At 41.3% G+C, this 23,759-nt stretch overlaps 3 protein-coding genes and 1 long non-coding RNA gene across 13 annotated transcripts in view; 1 reads left to right on the forward strand and 3 right to left on the reverse strand.

The window, feature by feature from the left end:
• The window catches only part of LRBA (LPS responsive beige-like anchor protein), a 722,446-nt gene extending 720,747 nt beyond the window's left edge, over window positions 1-1,699 (reverse strand). For 4 of the 8 annotated variants that reach the window (XM_038558989.1, XM_038558988.1, XM_038558987.1 and 1 more), the window contains exon 1: window positions 404-619. In XM_038558989.1, coding sequence (XP_038414917.1) covers window positions 404-619 — 216 coding nt within the window. The other 4 variants (XM_038558983.1, XM_038558984.1, XM_038558982.1 and 1 more) reach the window with 4 other exon arrangements.
• LOC119877051 (voltage-dependent calcium channel gamma-8 subunit-like) lies at window positions 863-5,581 on the forward strand. Its single transcript, XM_038559177.1, has 3 exons — window positions 863-1,037; window positions 1,187-1,436; window positions 1,988-5,581. The coding sequence occupies exons 1-3, from the start codon at window positions 863-865 to the stop codon at window positions 2,331-2,333; spliced, it is 771 nt and encodes a 256-aa protein (XP_038415105.1). The 3' UTR covers window positions 2,334-5,581.
• An 8,953-nt stretch (window positions 5,582-14,534) lies between these two features.
• LOC100686340 (60S ribosomal protein L39-like) lies at window positions 14,535-15,054 on the reverse strand. The gene is made up of 2 exons (XM_038559014.1): window positions 14,908-15,054; window positions 14,535-14,707 (listed from the first exon to the last, which is right to left on the reverse strand). The coding sequence occupies exons 1-2, from the start codon at window positions 15,012-15,014 to the stop codon at window positions 14,659-14,661; spliced, it is 156 nt and encodes a 51-aa protein (XP_038414942.1). The 5' UTR covers window positions 15,015-15,054; the 3' UTR covers window positions 14,535-14,658.
• Window positions 15,055-16,782: 1,728 nt separating this feature from the next.
• The window catches only part of LOC102151307, a 55,972-nt gene continuing 48,995 nt past the window's right edge, over window positions 16,783-23,759 (reverse strand). For all 3 annotated transcript variants that reach the window (XR_005370870.1, XR_005370868.1, XR_005370869.1), the window contains 2 exons: window positions 19,606-19,641; window positions 16,783-17,023 (listed from right to left, as the gene is read on the reverse strand). This is a non-coding gene — a long non-coding RNA (uncharacterized LOC102151307). The remainder of the gene's footprint in view (window positions 17,024-19,605; window positions 19,642-23,759) is intronic.

Raw genomic sequence — 23,759 nt, forward strand, 5'->3', positions numbered from 1 at the left:
AGTAAGAAGTATGTAGGGCATTTGTTTCTCAACTCCAAAAAAGTCACAAAAAATATCTTTAAAATGTTAAAAAGAAACGCAGACTTAGCTACACATCCCAAGGAAAAAAAAAAATGTTTATATAATAAAACTCCTCCACTGAACTCACACAAAAATACTTCCAAGCAACAACTACTTCCTTAGCCCGAAAGTTCACTTGCAGGAAACCTGGAGCACTTAAATTTACGTAATTCCCCTTAAACTGAAAAATACAAGACCTTCTTTCATTTAGGCCAGTAGAATTTTGTTCTTTTATCCATGGAAAAAGCCATCAGCAATTCGAATCAAGCACATGGCTCCAGCTTTAACGTCTCGTTCCCCAGCCCCCTGAGAATACATGCTTATAAAATAGGTATGTACTTACCAGGTTAAAGACAGTTTCTACAATATCCCTATTGGATACTTCTCCAACTTCAACCAACCCCGTCAACACGGCGAATTTCATTCTGATGCCCCTGATGGGGAGCCCTGGTTTCAGGGACAATGCGCTCTCCTCAGCAGCGGTTTCTTCTTTCCCTCCACCTCCCCCGTCATCACCTGTTGGTGGCGGGGAAGGGACATTATTGTCTTCACTAGCCATTGCTAGCTGGTTCACGAGGAAGGGCAACTAGGAGTCACTACGGGACAGCAACTGCTGCACTCGGAGCGAGCGCACACACGCAACACGACACGAAAAGGGTCACTCTTCCAAGTTGTGGAGAAACCCCAGAAGCAGTTGACGGGGAAAGTCCTTGGCGTCGCCCTCGTCCTCTTGGAGAATATTTGTCCAATCTCTCTCCCCGAGGCTGACAACAACGCCAAACCCTATTGGAAGATTAAATAAATGTTAAAAACGCTAGGTTTTGTTTCGGGGTTCTTTTTGGGGGGAGGGGGTGGAGGGGAATCGTTACTGTCCGTCAAACAAGTTACTACAGCGACCTCTCGACCAGCCACCCGCTACCCCTTCGGGCTCGAAGGCAGGTTCGAAGCGAAGGCGGGTTCCGGAGGCCCCCGCACAGGTTCACTCCTCCCCCACACGCCCGCAGGTTCCCGGCGCGGGGCTACCTCTCCTCACAGGTGCACAGGGAGGGAGACTGTCGCGGGGAAATGAAGGGTCCGGGGGGGAGGGGCGAGCTACCACAGCAGTAGAAAGTTCCTCCTCACCCAGACCCTCGGGACTCGTCCTCACCCCCGCCAGGGAGCCGCGAGACCGAGGTGGCGGCGGAGATCCAGGGCAGGAAAAGGCGGGGGAAAGGGGCGGGGAGCGCTCTCCTCGCTCGGCCCAGGGGGAGGAGTGGAGCACTCGGGCACCTGAGGCTCGACGGCGGGAGGCGGGGAGCTGTGTGCTGTGGCGAGAGGGAAGGGGAGGGCGGCGGCGGCGGCGGCGGCGGCGGCGCGGAGAGGAGGGAGGGAGAGAGGTCAGTGCACCTGGTCGCAGCCTCCAAGTTTCCCTAGTCCGCTCCCCGGGAGTCCGCGGCTGCACAGAACTCCATGGCTTCCTGGCCCGCCCGACCCCTGCGCTCAGCCTTTGCAAAAACAGCCCGTGCTGGCGCCGTGGACACCGCGACGGAGGCTGCGGGCGGCGGTGAGGTGGCTCCTGCGACAGCTCGCCCCGCCACGGCTCGCGCCGACGTCCCTGCGCCCACTGAGGCTACTCCCCGCCGCCATGACAGCGCCGAGGGCCGCCGGGCGCGGCGTGCGCGTGCGCGAGCGCGCGGGACGGTGGGGCGGGCGGGCGCGGAGGCGGAGGCAGCCGCGCGGCGCGGCGCGGCGCGGCGGGGGAGCGCGGGCGGCCGAGGGGGCCGCGGGGCCGCGGGGGGCGGAGGTGCTGTGCGTCCCCGAGCGGCGGGAAGAGACCTCTCCTTCCAGGAGCCCCGGCTCCCCCCGCCCCCACACGCCTCCCACCCCCGACCTGGGGAGGTGTTCTGACAAGTTGCTGAGGTGATTCTGCAGCTGCTTCTGTTGTCAGGTTACCACGGGGTCTCCCAGCGCCGAGAGGACCCGCCCCCACGTTGCCAGGGTGTCTTCGTGGACTCGGACGAGGACACCTGAGGGACCGCTACGAGCCCGGAGCGGCAGCGCGGGAGCCACCGAGGCTGCTGCGCCCGTCCGGAGGGAGCAGGGTCCCCACCCCCGACTGCTGTCAGCTGCTGCCCGCGCCGCGCGCCGCGAAGACTTGGAGCGACCTCTCCACCGGGATGCCCCGGCAGCTGCCGCCGCTTGGCGGAGGACGGGAGGGGGAACGTGTCCACGAGGAATGGGGCCGGTTCCTTGCTTCGCAGCTGCCGCCCCGCCAGACCTCCCCCACGTTCTGAGGTTCTGAGGGAGGGAGGATTCCTGAGGCAGCTGCTCCGAGCCGCGTGGAGGCGGGGCTCATCTTGCCTGTAGCTCTCAGGGGTTTTTTTCCTCTCGTAATTTTCCAATGTGAAAGTTAGGTTCGCCTCATTCTCAGATTAGTTTAAGAGATAAGTTACATTAGGAGTGAAACCAGCGCAGGCCATCGTGGTGCGGCCTCCCCTCCACCGCCACTATCAACGGTAGTGTCTCCCTGATGCCTTAGTGAAAAACAAATACCGTTAAGGAACGTGGTTTTTCACCCTTAGGTACTCTTTGAAGTCGTAAGGCCTTAAAAAATAATAATGTCTAATATACTTGCCGTTGCCTAAAATGAAAGTGAGGCAAAAAACTGAGGTCAAATTAAGTTAGGACGTACCATGGAGGAGCCAGAAAAATATATATATATATATGTTGGTTTGAGTGGCGAAATAATTGCCTAGAGAAAGGGTTGTTTGAGATGGGCTTGAAAAGGAAACTGAATTTCAGCTGAGATCTCATGGGAATTTGGAGGGGGGGAGGTAAACGAGAAAAGACACGGAGCATTGGGGTATCTTCTTCAGAAAAGCGCTTCACCTATTAGAAACACTAAGATGAATTCACCTGCACCAAATCGCATATCATTGCAAATGTTTGTTAAATACCTGTTTTGCGCAAGTAGATTTAAATACTCCAAAGATGAAGCAGACATTTTTCTCATCCGAATTGGTGATTCATGTATTACCGGGGTAAGAGGCAAGCCACATCAATGGCTTGGCTTTCTTTAAGTCCCTGAAAAACTAAACACCTCAGATTTATATTTCAGATTCTCTTTTAAGATTTTATTTATTTGACAGAGAGGCACAAGCAGGGGGAGTGGCAGGCAGAGGGGGAGGAAGAAGCAGGCTCCCCACTGTGCAAGGAGTACCAGGCTTGATCCCAGGACCCCAGGATCATGACCTGAGCCCAAGGCAGGTGCTTAACCTACTGAGCCACCCAGGTGCCCCTATATTTCAGATTGTTAAATGAATAAGTCTGGAATAAGAGGGAGTAGGGTGTGCCTGACGTAGAGGGACAACTTTCAATAGACCTTTAACACATCTGTAGGGAAGGAGACAGGGAGGCTCTTTTGAGGTAGAGAGGCATTAATAAAAGGCTAATAATAGCCTTTTTTAATGCCTCCCCAGATTTGTGCAGATAGTCTTACCTTGAGTATGTTAATATATCTTGTATAATTGCTAGTAAAGTATTTGCTAAATAAATGTCTGCCATTGAGAAGGAGCAGATGACAATGAGCATGTCCTAAACACAGTGTTGTCACAATTATTCAATATAAATGATGGGCTGGGGCATCTGAGTGGCTCAGTTGGTTAAGCATCTGCCTTCGACTCAAGTCATGTTCCCAGGGTCCTGGGATTGAGCCCCACATTGGGCTCCCTGCTCAGCAGGGAGTCTGTTTCTCCCTCTCCCATCCTCCCTGCTTAATGCTTGCTCACTCTCTGTCAAATAAATAAAAGCTTAAAAAATAAATTTAGATAAATAAGTAAATGACTAGGGCTAAGTTTTGTATCTGTCATGGATTTGCCAGCTCTCTGTTAACACTACTGGTGAAACAAAAGAGGACATAAGACAATTACCCGAATATTCCCAAAAAAAATTGTCAACTACTTTTTACAGTTTTTCAGATTTATACAACCTCTTGCTTTACTTTGCCCTGGTTACAGTAAAATACGTGGCAAAAATTGGGGATTCAAAAGAAAGCACATGGAAGGTAGAAGAGGGAACTTCATTTCTAGCCACAGAATACAATAGCTGTGGATTATTGTTTAGGTCTAAAGAATAGAATCAGTGCTTCAGGGTGAACTATCCATCAGCTATTAAGCTCCTTCGTGGCACAATCTTGAACATTGTAGGTACTCAGTATATATCATTTGGATTGAGTTAAAACTCTTAAGATACTTGCTTTAATTTTTCTGACTTGGAAGCTCTTGCTTGAATCTATACAACTACTACCAGTTAGAGGGGGCAGGATCTTGGCATCAATGGCTATCTTAATATGGAAAGCAGTTTTACCATTTGTTAAAATTTGTTTATATTTTTGGTACTATCATGGATGTTTTCTAGTCAAAAGCTTTCATAGAAACTATCAGCAGGTGAGTTTACAGTATTGCATTACTCGTAACCCTATATTACATGCTCAAATGCTACACAAAAAGGAAGAAAGGGGGGAAACGATTACCTCCTATAAAGCCAGGCTCAAGTTTTTTTAATCACTATCCTAGTTTGTATTTCTCAGACATTACCATCTTGACAGAATTAAGGAGTAAAATTTTTCATAATTTTACTTGCCTTCAGCATATGTAAAAATAAAAACCATAGCAGGGGAAAGAAGAAGGGAGAAAAAAAAACAGTACATGCAGAGCAGGAAGCCTGTGCATAACTCAGAGGAACCCAAGCAAAGAGAATGTAATTTCATAGTGAAATCAAGAAGATTATTGATCTATAAACCCTTACCTATATACAAAGAAAATTTTCTTTCTACCAGAAAAAAACACCCAACCTACCCAATTGTAACTTATTGGCATTTTGCTTGAGTATACATGAGATAATTTAGGGGAAAGGTACCACCCACATGATTTGCTATGAGCCTGGATGTGTATTTCTGGATTTGGAGTTTTCTTCAAATTGTTGCTCCTTATAGCTTATGGTAGTATGGGCTGGAAATAGATGGTCCTGGCTTGCAGCACCCTTCTTGTGAGACAATGATACATTCATTAAATCTTACTAATGTTAGGTAAAACTTTTATGTCAGTAGTCTTTATTAACAATATATTTACTGGGCATTGGGCTCTGGGAACAATTAAAATTTAAAAGGAAAATACATTTTCCTTTAAAATGTGTCACCCACTCTAATAGAAACTCAAAAGTTTAAAAGTTTATATGTTTAATATCTAGAAATTCAAAATGACCCACATCAACTTATTACATTTAGAGAATTTTTAAATTATTTTTTCCCTTGTGTATGTCACACAAGAGGTAGAGGCTTTGTAAAGGGCAACTCTACTTTCAGCAAGTGTGCTAACCAAGATCTACTTTTATGTCATGAGAGTGAGCCATCTTGGATATTCCAGCCAGGTTGAATCCTCAGATGACTGCAGCACTGCCAACAGCACATGGTATAAAACAGCACAGCTGGATCCAGTTAACCCACACAGAAATTATTAAAAATAATAAGTACTTGTCAATTTAAGACACTGAGTTTTGGGAGTGTTTGTTACATAGCAATAGATAGAACAAAAACATCAATTAAAAACATTCTGTAGTTTTGGGTTACTCTCCTGACCATATTACTTTTTTCTGTCCGGAGTATAAACTTTTAAAAATATTCCAACCTGGTCACATCTATATTGTCATTTAGAGTTCCATATCTTAAAGAGGATAGTAGCACTGTATTTAGCCAAAGATCCTCAAGGGAGAGGGGAATTGTGTGGTATCACATTTGGAGTTATAAGGTCCTCAGGAAATTTTCCGGGAAAGTTTTCTTTTTTTTGCTGAGAAGAGCTAGATTTAATTTTATTAAAGAAAGCATCCATTTCCTTACAGATACTCCAAATTATTTTCTTTGTTGAGAAATGTGCCACCTCATGAGTAAGCAAATATCTATTAAAAATACAGAGGAGGGGTGCCTGGTGGCTCAGTGCGTTAAGCATCTGCCTTCCTTTTTAATTTTTTTTTTTTTAGATTTTATTTATTTATTCATGAGAGACACACACAAAGAGAGAGAGAGAGAAAGAGGCAGAGACACAAGCAGAGGGAGAAGCAAGCTCCATGCAGGAAGCCAGACATAGGACTCGATCCAGGGCTCTAGGATCTCACCCTGGGGCAAAGGTGGCACTAAACAACTGAGCCACCCAGGCTGCCCAAGCATCTGCCTTCTATGCAGGTCATGATCCCAGGGGCCTGAGATGGAAGCTTGCATCGGGCTCCCTGCTCAATGGGGGATCCCTGCTCAATGCGGAGTATGCTTCTCCTTCTCCAACTGCCCCTCCCCCTGCTCATGCTCCCTCAAGTGCGCTCTCTCTCTCCGCAATGAATAAATAAAATATTTTTTAAAATTAAATAAAAATTTAAAATATTTTTTTAAAATTAAATAAAATACAGGGGGGAAAAGTTTCAAGTCCACTAATAACCAAAGAAAATGTAAATTAATATCAAGAGAATATTTTTTACCTCTCTCATTGCAAATATTTATAGTACCCAGTGTTGGCAAAGGGGAAATGTGTACCATCATTTACTGCACATGTATAACAACTTAGAAATGTATCTAATACAAAAAGAACAGTTGGTTAGATAATTCTGGTTCTTCCATGCAATGGAATTCTTTGCAGCCATTAAAAATGGCATTGGAGGGATCCCTGGGTGGCGCAGCGGTTTAGCCTTTGGCCCAGGGCGCAATCTTGGAGACCCAGGATCGAATCCCACGTTGGGCTCCGGGAGACCCAGGATCGAATCCCACGTCGGGCTCCCAGTGCATGGAGCCTGCTTCTCCCTCTGCCTATGTCTCTGCCTATGTCTCTGCCTCTCTCTCTCTCTGTGTGACTATCATAAATAAATAAATAAAAAATAAAAATAAATTTATAAAAATGGCATTGGAAATAGTTAATATACAGAATATTTTAATGATACATTAAGTCAAGGGACTCTACCTTTTTTGAGTCATATACCACTGATAATGTGGTACTGATTAGGACCAAAAGATATTAAAGGCAAGAAGAAATTCACTCACAGAAATTAAGATCATTCAAAAAAAAAAAAAACATGTATGTAATGATCCTACATATTAAGCACCACATTAGATGTTTAGGTAAAAGAAAAATCTAGTCCCTGTCTTGGGAACTCACAGTCTAGTCATTGGGACAGACATTACAATGCAGTATGTTAAACCTATGAAAGCAAGGAAAAGGTGATATCAGAGCTGAATATTAAAGAATAAATAGGAATAAGCCAGATGAAAAAGTCAGAGAAGGTTATTCCACAATATGGAAAGTCTCCAGAATAGTTGGACATTTTGGACTGAGAAAACAACTGACTCCAACTGTGACTCTTAAATCATTAGATTTTTCTTCAAAATAGAGCTATAGAGCAGTAATAAGGTTGCTCTGTAAATAAATATCGAAAAACTCATCCTACCACCCACACTTTGATTACATCTCTTTATATGTACTCTTTATGTATGAGGAATCCAAATGTGGGTAAATCATGTCCCATGACGTTAGATGGTATTATGATTGTCTGAAATGTCATTATAGTGTTTATTGTCCCTGCACAAAGGGAGAAATGGAATTGGCTCTGTGCTTACAAGATAGTCAGCAGAAGGGCAAGTGAATAGACTATGATCCGTTCTTGGCTTTACTTTGAATGAAAATAGGATAGCATAACCAAGACTCCCATGCCTAAATTGTAATTGTTATAGGAAAATGGTTAAGTCTAGGAAAAGCAAGTAGATTGCTAATAAGAAGTTGAACTAGAGAGGTGGAGTGGACCAAAGTAAACCAGGCTAAGGACTGGGCTTTGCCATGAAGGGAACTTATTGCCTTCAGAAGATTTCAAATGATAAAGTAATAGGATTTCACTAGCCTCTTAAGAAAATCACTAGCAGCTAGCTACCCAACTGATTTCATATTTGCTAGGGTGGAATCATCCATTGTCAGCATTGGTGGAATGCAGTTTTTATATTACTTTAAATAATTTGCATTTATAAAGGCGCAACATTGTATGAAATAACAAGATGATTAATACATTCATTGAAGGAGTGTACATCATTTTAGGCATTTTCCTCAAAATATTGAGAAACTAAAGATGTCTAAGATTATCTCTCCATAGATATCATACTGTCTGATGGAAGCTTATAAATACTATTTAGCCATTAAGCAAATACTTGAAATATATTTGGAAGGTTGATGTTCCTGAGTGTGGCACACACTTCTAGGAAAATACGTTGCTACCAGTAACTACACAAAAAATTAAATTGGACCCCTTACAGCACTCACAAAAATTAAAACCGATTAGACATAAACATCAGACCTGATACTATAAAATGCCTAGAAGAAAGCATAGAGGAAGCTCCTTCACATTGATCTTGGTGATGTTTTTTTGCATACGACACCAAAAGCACAAGCAGCAAAAGTAAAATCAACATGTGGGACAACATCAAACTAAAATCTTCCTTATACACGCACACAAAATCAAATAAAACGAATAAGCAAAGCTGAAGAATGGGAGAAAATATTTGTAAACCATATATTAGATAAGAAGTTAATATCCAAAATATATAAAGAACTCCTATAGCTCAAAAACAACAACAACAAAAATCTGATTTAAAAATGAGCAAACTGGGCAGCCCGGGTGATTCCGCGGTTTAGCGCCCTCTTCAGCCCAGGGCCTGATCCTGGAGACCTGAGATCGAGTTCCACATCGGGATCCCTGCATGGAGCCTACTTCTCCCCCTGCCTGTGTCTCTGCCCCACCCCCCTCTGTCTCTCATGAATAAATAAATAAAATTTAAAAAAAAAAACCTTAAAAAAAATAAATAAAAATGAGAAAACTAAACAGACATTTTCCCAAAGAAGACATCAAAATGGCCAAAAGGTGGGGGGCAGGGGGGCGGGGGCTGGCTGGTTCAGTCAATAAAGCTTGTGACTCTTAATCTCAGGGTTGTGAGTCAAGCCCCACATTAGGTGTAGACATTACTTAAACTCTTTTTTTTTAAAGCCAATAAGTACATTAAAATATGCTCAATATCACTAATCATCAAAGAAATGCAAATCAAAACCACCTGACACCAATTAGTATGACTATCCTCAAGAAGCCAAAGATAACAAGTGTTAGTGAGGATGTGGAAAAAAGGGAACCCTTGTACCCTGTTGGCGGGAATGCAAACCAGAGCAGCCACTTTAGAAAACCATATGGAGGCTCCTTAAAAAATTAAAAATAGAACAACCATATAATACAGCAATTCCACTTATAGGTATATATCCCCAAAGGAAATGGAAACAGAGTATCAACGAGATATCTGCACTTTCATTTTTACCAAGATAGCAAAGTGTGCAAAGACCTTAAGGTGAAAAACAGCATGGATTCCAAAGCCTGTGGGACATCAAGGGGAGATGTCCAGTGATTATTTGCAAGTGTAGCTGTAGATAGAAATATGGCATCATTCACTAGAATAAGAAAGATCACCAAGCAAAGTGTGTAAAGTTGGAAGGAGAAAACACTACAGACTATGGGGCTTGTGGTAGGCAGTCGAATATCCTCTCAATGGTGTCTGAATCCTAACCCCTGGGACCTGGAACTGTATTGCCTCACATGAAAAAAAGGACTTTGCATCGAGACACCTGGGTAGCTCAGTGGTTAAGTGTCTGCCTTCAGCTCAGGGCATGGTCCTGGAGTACCAGGATTGAGTCCTGCATCCGGCTCCCTGCATGGAGCCTGCTTCTCCCTCTGCCTGTGTCTCTGCCTTTCACTCTCTGTGCCTCTCATGAATAAATAAATAAAATCTTTTTTTTTAAAGGGGGAGGAGGGAGCTTTGCAGATGATTAAATTAGGGGTCCTTGTAAGTTAAAGAGGGAAACAAAGGTTAGTCAGTGAGAGGTTTGAAGCCACTAGACTGACGTCTTTGAACATAGAGGAAGGGGGCCACAGGCCAAGGAATTCAGGCAACCTTTAGAGGCTGGAAAAGGTAAGAAAACAGATTCTCACCTGCAGTCTCCAGAAGAATGCAGCCCTGCCAATATTTTGATTTTTATCCCAGTAAAACCCATTTTGGACTTCTGACCCCTGAACTGTAAGATAATAAATCTGTGTTGTTTTAAACCACATTTAAAAAAAGAGGGTGGAAGGGCACCTGGCTGGCTCAGTCAGAAAAGTATGCAACTCTTGATCTTGGGGTGACAAGTTTAAGTCCCACATTGGATATAGAAATTACTTTAAAAATAATAAAAATCTTAAAAAAAAAAAAAAAAAAAAAAAAAGGAAGGAGGTTCCCTGGGTAGAGCTCAGTCAGTTAAGTGACTGACTCTTGGTTTCAGCTCAGGTCATGATCTCAAGGGCATGAGATCGAGCTCCCCCATCGGCTCCACACTCAGTGCTGAGTCTGAAGCTTCTTCCTCTCCTGCCCTCCTCCATTGTGTGCTGGCACTCTCACACTCTCTCAGTCTCTCTCACAAATAAATAAATCTTTTTAAAAAGGCGTGGTGGGAATATGTAGACTTCTAGGAGCTGTAAGTCTGCTTCTCCCTCTCTCTCTGCCCCTGCTCATGTGCTTTCTCTCGCTCACTCTCTCTCTCAAATAAATAAATAAAATCTTTTAAAAAGTAAATTATTTGAGAGGTGGAAGGGGAAGAAAGAGAGAATATCCACTAGATGACCTGCTTGATCCCGTGACCCTGACATCATGACCTCAGTGAAACCAGGGGTTGGACACTCAACCAGCTGAGCCACCTAGGCACCCCAACCTTGGCCATGTTTTAGAATCACTTCAAACCTTTTATAAATCCCAATGCCCAGGCCAATTAAATCAGAATCTTGATTAGGACCCAGACATCAGCATTTTTTGCAGTTTCCTAGGTAATTCCCATGTGAAGCCAAAGTTTATAGCCACTAAACTAACTTATTTTTTACTTCATAATGCTCCTTTGATGAAATATATAGTTTGATGTTATTTAAAATAACTTATATGAAGATTTTTATTATCACTCATTTAGATTATTTCTATTTCAAAAGCAATGGTCTTATAAATCAGAAGGGAGAAGAATTGAGAGTTCTGTGTAAAGAAAGTAACATTTGCTAGATTTCATGTTAAAAGCAACACAGAAACAGTGCCAACTTCAAAATAGTTTTTTTTTCTTTTTTAAGATGTTATTTTTAAGCAATCTCTACAACCAATGTGGGCCTCAGACTCACAACCCTGATAACAAGAGTTGAATACTCCACTGACTGAACCAGCTATAGTCTATTTCTAAAGCAAAATGTGGTTAGTAAATAAAAAATTACCACTTAGGAAAAAGTACTCTAATGTACTCTAATTTCTAAATGATCTAAATAAGATTGCTGGAAGTTCTATAATTTGCAGCTATGGAAGAAATAACTGGAGGAAATTATGTTATATAAAAATAATTAGAAATCTTTATTCTTCTGCTAAACCCAACTTCTCTTAATGGAAGACTGTTAGACAGTTTAGCTTTGTGTTTAAGCTTTAGAAGAAAAAAACGTGTTTTGCTTATATCAATTTTAACCAGTTGAGAAAAATATAATACAGAAAGTAGCACATAGCACTGCTGATCTAGTTCCATGAGTCATAGCTGTAGAAGCTTAGAAGGCAAAAAAAAAAAAAAAAAAAAAAAAAGCGCAGCAGCTATTCAATGAATTGAAGACCTGGAAAAATGAGGTAAGACTAACTTAAGTATAAACTAGTTTGGTAAGCCACCCCAGACTACAATGCATATTTCAGCATTCTGTTTTATTATTTACAGATGGGTGAGAATTAAGAATAGAACATAATTTTCCTTTTTTTCAGTTCTCCCTCAATTGTTAACCAAGGTGGTGATGCACAAAGTGAACAGAACAAATGAGCAAATATATTTTTTTTTAGGTTCACAAATATTCGACTCCTAGGAAACCAAAGTGAATGCATTTTTTGGTACCATTAAGTTAATTCTGAATGGTGATAACTCAGACAAGCTAGGTAAATCTTAACTTTTCAGTTAAAAAAAGAAAAGAAAGACCAGAGCCACATCTTCTGAATTTTCAATTTCAAAATCAGAGATTAGAATGACTGGGTGTGTGTGAAGAATGGAAGGAGGGCAAGCAAAGATAAAAGTAAAAGATCATTTAGGATAAACAAATAGCCTAAGCAAAATGGAGCCTGAAAAGGGAAAGAAAAAGACTCAAGCTATATTTTGAAAATAGAACCAACAGGATTTGCTGATATATTGTATGTGAAGGGTAAAGATGAAGAGAAGGGAGCAATAAAAAATGCCATTTGGATTTTGGACTTGACCAATCGACGGATATGCTATTAACTGGAGTGGAATAAACTGGCGTTGAGCTAGAGGAAGAGTTAGCAGTGACGTCAAGGATTTACTTCACTCGTTTGCTAATAGCTGGGCTCCTGAAGGCAGTTTATTTTATGTTTTTTAATAAAAGATTTTATTCATTTATTCATGTGAGACATAGAGAGGCAGAGACATGGGCAGAGACAAGCAGTCTCCATGCAGGGAACCCGATATGGGACTGGATCCCGGGACTCCAGGATCACACCAGAGCCAAAGGCAGGTGCTTAACCACTGAACCACCCAGGCATCCCTCCCAAAGGCATTTTAATGTGGATATTTTTTTTTTCCTCCGAAATGGGTGGTGAAGAGGAGGTGAGGAGAGGAGAAGGAACCAGCAAAGCAGGTTGAAAAGGGGAAGGCCAATAAAGTAGATGGAAAATAGGAGCAGTCACTGAAGCCAAGGGAGGAAAGCAATTCAAGAAGGAGGAAAATGATTACGATATGATTGTGCTTACTCATGACCCCAGTTAATATGATATCAGCTAATGGAAAATTATGAGACATATCTGCACTGGTGGCTACACCTATGAAAGAACATGCCTTGTGTCAAAGGAACATTCAATATGTGCAGCTCTCCCCACCCTTCCTTCCCCACAAAATTTCCGTTATCTATCATAAAATTGATGATGGTAATCCTCTTACTAATTTCTGGCTTCTATGTGAAATAATATTGAAGGGTCTTACAGATTTTAAAAAGTAATGCGTGTTAATTGTAGAAAGCTTGGAAAATGTAGAAAAGTTCAAACATGGAAAAAAAATACCATTATTGCAACACTTAGAGATATCATCTCTAACGCTTGGTGTAGATAAGTATTCCAACTAAATAAATGTATATTACGAAATCGAGCTGATGTTAAACGTAGTGCTTGTAACCTGCCTTTTTTTTTCACTTAGAAATATATTATTTACATTTTTAATGTCACCAAATAGTCTTTTAAGCATCGCTTTGCTGTATTTTTTTTAAAGATTTTATTTATTTATTCATGAGAGACACACAGAGAGAGGCAGAGACACAGGCAAAGGGAGAAGCAGGCTCCATGCAGGAGCCCGACGTGGGACTCGATCCCGGGTCTCCCCTGGGCTAAAGGCAGGTGCTAAACCACTGAGCCACCCCGGCTGCCTAAGCATTGCTTTATTAACTGTTATTATTGACTAGACTATAATTTAACCAATCTCCTATTGTTTAAATTCAAATTGTTTCCACTGTTTTGCTATTATAAACGTGGTAAAATGGCTACTGGTTAACAGTATAGACTTTGACACCTAACACATCTGGTTTAGGGGCACCTGGGTGGCTCAGTCCTTTAAGTGCCTGCCTTCTGCTCAGGTCCTGGGATGAGACCCCACATAGGGCTCCCAGCCCAACAGTCTGCTTCTCCCTCTGCCCTCCCGCCTGCTCCTGCGCTTGCTCACTCTGTCTCTCTCTTGCTTTCTCTCTCTCTTTCTCTCTCGAATAGATAAATAAAATCTAATACATCTGGTTTAAATTCTATTTCCATAGTTTACTGGCTGTGTGTTCTTGAGAAATTATTGAATGAATTAGTTAAGTTTCAGTTTCCTCATCTATAAAGTGACTATACTAATAGTACCTATTTTAAGGATTACAGGTACTTAGCATGTTACCCCCAAAGCAATTAATGCTTCATAAATGTAAATTATTACAATAATTATAGCATATGTTGCTAAATTACTATCTTTTAAGTTTTTTGAAAAAAAATTATGAAAGCTTTCCTGATCAATTTTTTTTTTTTTTTTAAGATTTTACTTATTTGAGAGAGAGCACATGAGCAGGGGGAAGGGCAGAGAGGGGGAGATATGCAGACTCCCTGTCAAGACCTAAGCCAAAGGCAGACGCTTAGCAGACAGAGCCACACAGGTGTCCCCTAGCCACACTTTAAATACTTGGCTGTCAAGGGCCATTTCTATCACTGCAGAAAGTTCTATCAGTGCTATGTGAGATCTGACAGGAGGGGGAATTCAGTACTTCACAAATCAGAACACAACAGCAGCTCAGCTGAAAGGTCTCACATTTATTACTGAACCAACCTACTGGTATAGAGGCAAAGTAACAGAGAAAATAATTTCCTTGATAAGATGTGTCTATTGGCCAGGTAGGGAGGTTGTTTCCATATGATAGGATAGGAGCATGTGATCTCCATGCAGCTTAAATATGTGTGCCAATTATGTTTGCTATTTCATGATGTGCGATGCTTCCTCATAGACCCAGCTTGGTTCTTCTCCAGTGCCTCCTCTTGGAGTTGTACCTGATTTTATTTTATTTTATTTTTTTAGATTTTATTGATTTATTAACGAGAGACACACAGAGAGAGAGGCAGAGACGCAGGCAGAGGAAGAAGCAGGCTCCATGCAGGGAGCCCGATGTGGGACTCGATCCCAGGACTCCAGGATCATGCCCTGGGCCAAAGGCAGATGCTCAACCAATGAGCCACCCAGGTACAAGGACCTGATTTTATTACCAGTTTTCATCTGAATCCACTGGGGAATGGGACGATTCTGCTTTTGTTTCTTGGCCAGGAATTGCTTGATTCTGAAAGTCTTGTGAGAAGACATGGCGAGAACGGTCAACCACACACAACCAGGATGGTGGCGAAAAGGAGAGACAGCTTTCCTTATCAATTTAATATTTACCTACCATTTTGTTTATCAGCTAGTATGGTTAGCATTTGGAATATCCATATATATAATTTCTGTTACAAATTCCATTAATTTCTTGGACCAAAAGAGGTAACTCTTCTTTTTTTTTTTAATTTTAAAAATTTAATACAGTTCAAAGCAGGGTGCCAGGTCCATTTCAGCTACTTCACTGCCAAAACTAGGGGCAGGGATTTGCTTCAGTTTTCCTGTCTTCTCTTTGTCTGTGATGACCAAGGTATAAAAGTATCTGCAGCACTAACCTTTAAACTTCACATTATCTTTATTTTTCTTGATCATTATGGTTTGGCATCCTTTCCCCTGGCTGTAAGCAGAAAGTCATGATTTCCTCAATTTTGTGTGACAGGGCTCCGAGGGATGCAGGGGAATGCACCACTCACCCAGCCAGTGGCACGAAGAATAGAGGACAGAAAAAGCGGAGGACAGAAAAGCCGAAAGAGGGAACTTTGGACTATGGGTGGTTCTTTGCTCATTCATTAGGAATCCATGAAGCAAAACAATTTAATGGATTTTTTTTTCTCAGAATCAGAATCTCAGAATCAATTCTTCTACATCACATAAAAAGTACTAATCTGTTAAAATACAACAAAATATATCTAGGACTGAACACAATAAACTGGTACAAACTCCTGTTCTGCATACTCAGCTCCCAGTGTTGCCTACTTCTCTGCCACTTTTTTGTAAAGACTTTATTTATTTATTTATGAGAGCGTGCACGTGTGCGCATGCACGAGAGCTGGGGGACAAGGGGAGGATCCCAAAGTAGAGTGAGAGGGACAAGCAGAATCCATGCTGAGTGCAGGCCGGAGGCAGGGCTCCATTCCACAACCCCAGAGTCTGTGACGTGAGCCGACATCAAGAGTTGGATGCCCAACCAACGAAGCCACCCAAGTGCCCTGCCACTTTATTGTAGGTAGTGAAAGGAGAGAAGGCTAAGCAAAGTTCATGTGGTATCTAGGAATAAGTATAGAGGTGTTAAATTCCATCCTGCCTAATTCAACACCTCCATCATCCCAGACTCTCCTCGTAGCACTCCCCCAACTGCTCATAAAGCACAAACCGCACCAGATTTCCAACCTGAGCAGATCTTTTTACTTATCTGTCAATAAAGAATTATTTTGACTTCCTTTGTAGTGAATGGAGTTGTCGCTTATATCTTGGTGACGTTTTTATTAGTGAAAACTCTCCAGAGTTCCTAACCACTTGAATCAAAAGTTTTAGCTAGATGATCTTTTTGGACAAAAGCAGCAGCAGCCAGACAAAATCTTCACCCCACTCCCACCTCCCAAGCCATCTCTGTTTTGTGGTTTGTAGGTTATCTACTGTGATCTTTTTCTGCTGAATTCCTAGTGTGTCATGGAAACTAGAGAAAGTACAGGTACTATGTTTACACAGCTTTCATTTCTATTTACAAAATCTCTTCTGTGGAGTTTGTAAAAAAAATTTTTTTCGCTGCTGCACCTGTTGCTCCAATTCTGTCAGCCAGTGAGCACTAAGGTCTGAAGCCAGTTTCTGATGGGGAAGTAGGGAGGGTACCCATCAAACTGGTTTTACTGCCTGAAGATGACTGATTACCTCAGTTTTAGAAAAAAATGGAACATAGAAAACAACATCAGTGTTTGGGTTTCCTAATGCTGGAACTGAATTGAGGACTGCAAACAACTACTAATACACTTCAGTTTTTAATGATTTTAGGTCTGCCATGTAGACCAGCTTTAGAAAGCTGCATTGTTCTGACCAACATTACAGACTGAATTATATCCACTTGGATTGAAAGAGTTGTTATATCCCCAAGCACCTAACTGATTGCTGGGTCATTCTGACATTGAAGAAAATGAATGTCCTGGGTTAAATCTGGAGGCATGTGAGTCCATTCAGTTCAAGTGCTGGCATTTAACTTCTCAACTCTGTAAAAGCCAAAAAGAGTATACTTAAATTAACATTCTGCATGTAGTTCCCTAAAAAATTCATTTCAAATAATGAGGAACAGAGTTTAATCCTATTTGAGTCTAGTTGCCTACATTCTTAGATAACCCTTCTGAACCTCACCTTTTTCATCTGTAAAACAGAGCTAATAATACCTATCCCAAATAAGATTGTTCAGGGATCAAGTGAGAAAAGCATTACCACTAGATATAGTAATCACCTTAAAAAGAAGTTTTAATATTTGCAATATAATGAACCAATAATACAGAAGGAAAAACAATTTTTCTTTAAAAATCGCAGTTTTTTCTTAACCAATGGAGCATTGGCATAAATCCTCTCATACTTGGAAAGATATTAATAATTCTTTTATATATTTTTTTATTTTTTAAAGACTTCACTTATTTAGAGAGAGAGAGACAGAGAGAGAGAGAGTGCATGCATGCTTGGGGTGGAAGGAAGGAACAGAGGGAAAGGGAAAGGGAGAGAATCTCTAGCAGACTCTGCTGAGCCAGAGCTGGATGCAGGGCTTGATCTCAAGACCCTGAGATCACAACCTGAGCTGAAAACCAAGAGATGAGCACTTAGCAAATGAGTCTCCCAGGTGCCTCTAATTCTTTTTGTTTTTGTTTTTAAGATTTTAAGTAATCTCTACACCCAACGTGGGGCTCAAACCCACAACCCTGAGATCGATAGTCACATGCTGTGCCAACTGAGCCATCCAGGCACACCAGATATGGATAATGCTTATCTTCAGGATCATTTTTAGTTGCCCCTCCTTTTACATTGACAGAATGCTGCTTCTGCTTATCATCAACACTTATCTTTTTCTGCTTTGAGTTTTAATTCTTTATTTGTCAATCTCTTTCCCCTACAAGATTGGATATTCCAGGGGTCTTTCCCCTCTTACAACATCTCACATGGTATCTTGGATATAGTATGTTTACCATAAAAATTTGTGTTGAAATGAAAGAAGTTGAATGTAGAATCTGTTATAGGATATCACTGTTTCCCATTGACAGGCATATCCTGATTGGAGCCCATTTTTGTTATCTATCAATGGAAAAGGGACCAGAGGAAGATACACAGATATTATCAGAATGAGTTACAGAGGAAGAGTTTTCAGTAAAGAAAGAAAATTAAATTGCTGAATACCACAGATAGGCGGGGAAGAAGGAAGAGGATCAAAGTCCAATATTTTTTCTGTGGTTAGGGGTGACCTTCCATAGAATTGCCTCAGTTAAGAGGTAGGAAAAGCCAGATTACTGTAGGCTTGAGAATTAGTAAGTGGCGACAAATGGCTAGAAGAGAGTTTAGACCCTATTTCTGGGAAATGAATTCCTTCAGGGTTGAGCTCCAGTCCAGCATGACACATAAGTATCCACCACAGTTCTATACTCCAGCCATGCCAACCATATCACAGTTTCCTCCTCACACACAGTGATTTCTCATCTTCAGGATTTTGTTTTTGGTCTTCCCATTTTGACCTGAGAGTCCAGTGTCAACTACTCTGAAACCCTGAGGTCTTTTCCTAATTGTTCCTGCTTAATGTGTACTGTTTTGCCCTAAAGCCAATAAAATATAAATTGTAACTTTCTTAAGTCATTTAACACATTCAGCCTAGTATTACTGTAAGGTAAATATATGATTTCCTTATAAGGGATAAATCTATAAGGGATAAATAAACTGTAGTATGGGACACCTGGGTGGCTCAGTGGTTGAGCAGCTGCCTTCAGCTCAGGGTGTGATCCTGGGGTCCTGGAATCAAGTCCCGCATCCGGCTCCCTGCATGGAGCCTGCTTCTCCCTCTGCCTGTGTCTCTGCCTCTCTCGCTGTGTCTCTCATTAATAAATAAATAAAACCTTAAAAAAAACTGTAATAAATACTAAAGGCACTTTTCATATTAAGATACTACCTATTCAAATATTCAAATGGAAAGTAGTTATGTAGATCCAGACAAAGAATTTTAAGTCAGAAAAATTAAATCAAGAGACTTTAGAGTTTCATCTAGCCAAAAAACATGTATCGAATGCCTTCTATGAACAAAAACTGTGACCTTATTTAAGATCTAATGCAGAAGTCAGCAAACATTTTTTATATACAGCCAGTAAATATTTCAGACTTTGTGGACAACACAGTCTCTGTCACAATTCTGCCATTGTAGCAGGAAAGAAGCCATTGACACTACCTAAACTAATGAGGTGGGCTGTGTTCCAAAAAGCTTCATTTATGAACACCAAAATTTGAGTTTCATATAATTTTCATATGTCATGGTACATTATTTTTCTTTTGATTTTCTTCAAAGATCTAGAAATATAAAAACTCATATATAGCTTGTGGACCATACAAAAACAGGTTGCAGACCAGATTTGGCCTGTAAGCCATAGTCTGCTGACCCCTGATCCAGTGGACAGACAGACAGTTCATTCAGAAGCACTTTGAATTTCTAGCCTTAACCCAACATAATGTACCTTGTTGCTGCCATTTTGACAAGATTTGTAATTGATTTATCATATTCACCAATTCACCATATTCACTTATTCACCAATGCTTACTCAGTGCCTACCTTATTCTGAGCATTGTGCCAGCTCTGAGGATACAGCTGTGAAGAGGTCAGAAAAGATTATTATCCTTAGAAAGATCATTATTTTGCAACTACCACTGTAAAATAATTATCAAAGGATGCTAAAAATTAAAGGGTGAAAGATTTTTGAAGAACTGAATATTCTAATATTCTTGAAATATCAAATTAACTATCAAGGGAGAAGGGTATTTTTACAATGAAGCAATCTGATAGACTCTGCCTTAACCAAGTGATTCCTATGAAATTTATATCCTAGTGGGAAAGCCAGGCAATATAACACTATTAAATGTGTAAAATGAAAACTGTTGAGAGATTGTAAATTTAGTGAAGAAAATAAGTATGATGATATGACAGAAAGCAGCTAGATGGATGGGAGGGCTATTTTGTTTGTTTTTTGTTTTTTTAAGATTTTATGTATTTATTCATGAGAGACACAGAGAAGAGAGGCAGAGACACTGGCAGAGGGAGAAGCAGGCTCCCTGCAGGGTCCCTGATGCAGGACTCAATCCCAGGATCCTGGATCACGACCTGAGCCAAAAGCAGATCAACCACTGGGCCACCCAGGTGTCTGGAGGGCTATTTTGGATTCAATGTCCAGGAAAAATTTCTCTGTAGAAATATCATTTCAGCTGAGACCTTCAAAATGAGCCAGCCATATTAAATGCAAGTAGAAAAAGCATTCCAGGATTTTAGGGTAAGGAAATAACAATTGCAAAGGCAAATGTGTCATTAAATAATTGGAGATGTATAGACAGGAGCCAGATTATACAAAGCTATAGGCCAGTGTCAAAAGTTTAGATTCTATTTAAAACCCAGCGAGAAAGAACAAACTGATGATTACCAGAGGGGAGATAAGTAGGGGTATAGGTGAAATAGATGATGGGGATTAAAGAGTGCACTTGCTGTGATGAGCACACAGTGGTATATGGAAGTATGGAATCACTATTTCGTACACTGAATATTACACTGTAAGTTAACTAACTGGAATTTATAACAACTTAAAAAATAATAAAACCATAATAAAAAAATAAAATCCAATGAAAGATGTTTGCATAACTTTGCAGATAATACTTTTTAAACTTTTTTAAAAGATTTTATTTATTTATTCACGAGAGACAGAGAGAGAGAGAGAGAGAGAGAGGCAGAGGCATAAGCAGAGGGAGAAGCAGGCTCCATGCAGGGAGCCTGACATGGGACTTGATCCCAGGTCTCCAGAATCAGGCCCCGGGCTGAAGGTGGCGCTAAACCGCTGAGCCACCTGGGCTGCCCAGTAATACTCTTTAAAAAGTGAATTTGTGGGGCACCTGGGTGGCTCAGTCAGTCAAGCATCTGATTCTTTAACTCAGGGTTGTGAGTTCTAGCCCTGTGTTGGGTTCCACATTGGGCATGGAGCCTACTTAAAAAATAAATAAATAAAATAAAAAGTGAATTTACAACCTTATGGTCAACTAATCGACAAAGCTGGAAAGAATATCCAATGGAAGAAAGATGGTCCCTTCAAAAAAAGTGTTGGGAAAACTAGACAGCAACATGCAGAAGAATGAAACTGGACCACTTTTTTTACACCATACACAAAAAGAAATCCAAAATGGATGAAAGAGTTAAATGTGAAACAGGAAATCATCAAAATCCTAGAGTAGAACACATGAAGCAATCTCTTTGACCTCTGCCAGAGCAACTTCTTACTAGGCACATTACCAGAGGCAAGGAAAACAAAAGCAAAAATGAACTATTGGGACTTCATCAAGATAAATATCTTCTGCACAGCAAAGGAAACAACAAAACTCAAAGGCAGTCTATGGAATGGTAGAAAATATTTGCAAATGACATATCTGATAAAAGGTTTGTTACCAAAATCTATAAAGAATTTGTCAAACTCAATACCCAAAATACAAATAACCCAGTTAAGAAATAGGCAGAAGATATGAATAGACATTTTTCCAAAGAAGACATCCAGATGGCTAACAAACACATGAAAAGATGCTCAACATTATTCATCATCAGGGAAATACAAATCAAAGCCACGATGAGATACTACTTCACACCTATCAGAATGGCTAAAACTAACAACATAAGAAAACAACAGGTATTGGCAAGGATAAGGAGAAAGGGGATCCCTGGGTGGCTCAGCGGTTTAGCGCCTGCCTTCGGCCCAGGGAGTGATCCTGGAGTCCTGGGATCAGGTCCCACATCAGGCTCCTTGCATGGAGCCTGCTTCTCCCTCTGCCTGTGTCTCTGCTTCTCTCTCTCTGTGCCTCTCATGAATAAATAAATAAAATCTTTAAAAAAAAAAAAAAGGATAAGGAGAAAAAGGAACCCTCTTGCAGTGTTGGTGGAAATGCAAACTGGTGCAGCCACTATGAAACAGTATGGAAGTTCCTCAAAAAGTTAAAAATAGAACTATCCTGGGATGTCTGGGTGGCTCAGTCAGTTGAGCATCCAACTCTTGGTTTTGGCTCAGGTTATGATCTCCCAGTCTAGAAATGGAGGCCCAGGTGGGCTCCTCGGTCATCAGGGAGTCTGCTTCCCCTCTCCTTCTTTCTCTGTCCATCCTCACCCCCCCCTTTCTTTCAAATACATAAATACATCTTTAAAAAACATAGAACTACCCTATGATCCAGCAATTGTACTACTAGGTATGTACCCAAAGGATACAAAAATATAGATTTGAGGGATCCCTGGGTGGCGCAGCGGTTTGGCGCCTGCCTTTGGCCCAGGGCACGATCCTGGAGACCCGGGATCGAATCCCACGTCGGGCTCCCGGTGCATGGACCCTGCTTCTCCCTCTGCCTATGTCTCTGTCTCTCTCTGTGTGTGTGTGTGTGTGTGTGTGTGTGTGACTATCATAAATAAATAAAAATTTAAAAATATATATATATAGATTTGAAGGGGCACCTGGGCGGCTCAGTGGCTGAGCATCTGCCTTCAGCTCAAGTGGTGATCTCAGGGTCCTGGGATCAAGTGCCACATCAGGTTCCCTGAAAGGGGGCCTGCTTCTCCCTCTGCCTCTGTCTCTGCTTCTTTGTGTATGTCCCATGAATAAATAAATAACATCTTTAAAAAATAAAAAAAAATTAAATAAATAAATATATAAATAAAAATACAGATTTGAAGGAGTACATGCACTCTAATGTTTATAGCAGATTATCAACAAAAGCCAAACTATGGAAAGAGCCTAGATGGCCATTGACCAATGAATGGATAAAGAAGATGTGGTACATATATACAATGGAATATTACTCAGCCAACAAAAGCAATGAAATCTTGGGGTACCTGGGTGGCTCAGTCAATTAACCATCTGCCTTTGGCTCAGGTCATGATCCTGGGTCCTGGGATTAAGCCCTTGCATCAGGTTCCCTGCTCAGTGGGGAGCCTGCTTCTCCCTCCCTCTGCTGTTCTCCTTGCTTGTGTGTGGCACTCTCTCCCTCTCTACCAAATTAATAAACAAAATCCTTAAAAAAATGAAATCTTGCCATTTACAACAACATGGATGGAGTTAGCATGTACTACGCTAAGCGAAATAAGTCAAAGAAAGACAAACACCATATGATTTCACTCATGGGGAATTTAAGAATTTAAGAACAAAATAGATGAACACACAGGAAGGGGGGGAAAAGAGAGGGAAACAAATCATAAGAGACTCTTAAAGATAGAGAACATGCAGAGGGCCGATGGAGGGAGATGGGTGGGGGATGGGGAGATGGATGATGGGTATTAAGGAGGGTACTTGTGATGAGCAGTAGGTGTTGTATGAATCACTGAATTCCTTTCCTGAAATCCATATTGCACTGTATGTTAACTAACTAGAATTTAAATACAAAATTCAAAGAGAAATAAAAAGTGAATTTATGGCATGTGAATTATATCCCCATAAACAATTTATTTAATTAAAATAAAAATAAATTTGAGAATCCATTAAAGATTTTTTTTATGATAGTCACAGAGAGAGAGAGAGAGAGACATAGGCAGAGGGAGAAGCAGGCTCCATGCACTGGGAGCCCGACGTGGGATTCGATCCCGGGTCTCCAGGATCGTGCCCTGGGCCAAAGGCAGGCGCTAAACCACTACGCCACCCAGGGATCCCCCATTAAAGGTTTTAAGCAGAAACATGACATGACCTAATTTACCCTTAGAAA

This window comes from Canis lupus, chromosome 15 (assembly GCF_011100685.1).
Source record: "Canis lupus familiaris isolate Mischka breed German Shepherd chromosome 15, alternate assembly UU_Cfam_GSD_1.0, whole genome shotgun sequence".
In the NCBI taxonomy this organism is placed as follows: Eukaryota; Metazoa; Chordata; class Mammalia; order Carnivora; family Canidae; genus Canis; species Canis lupus.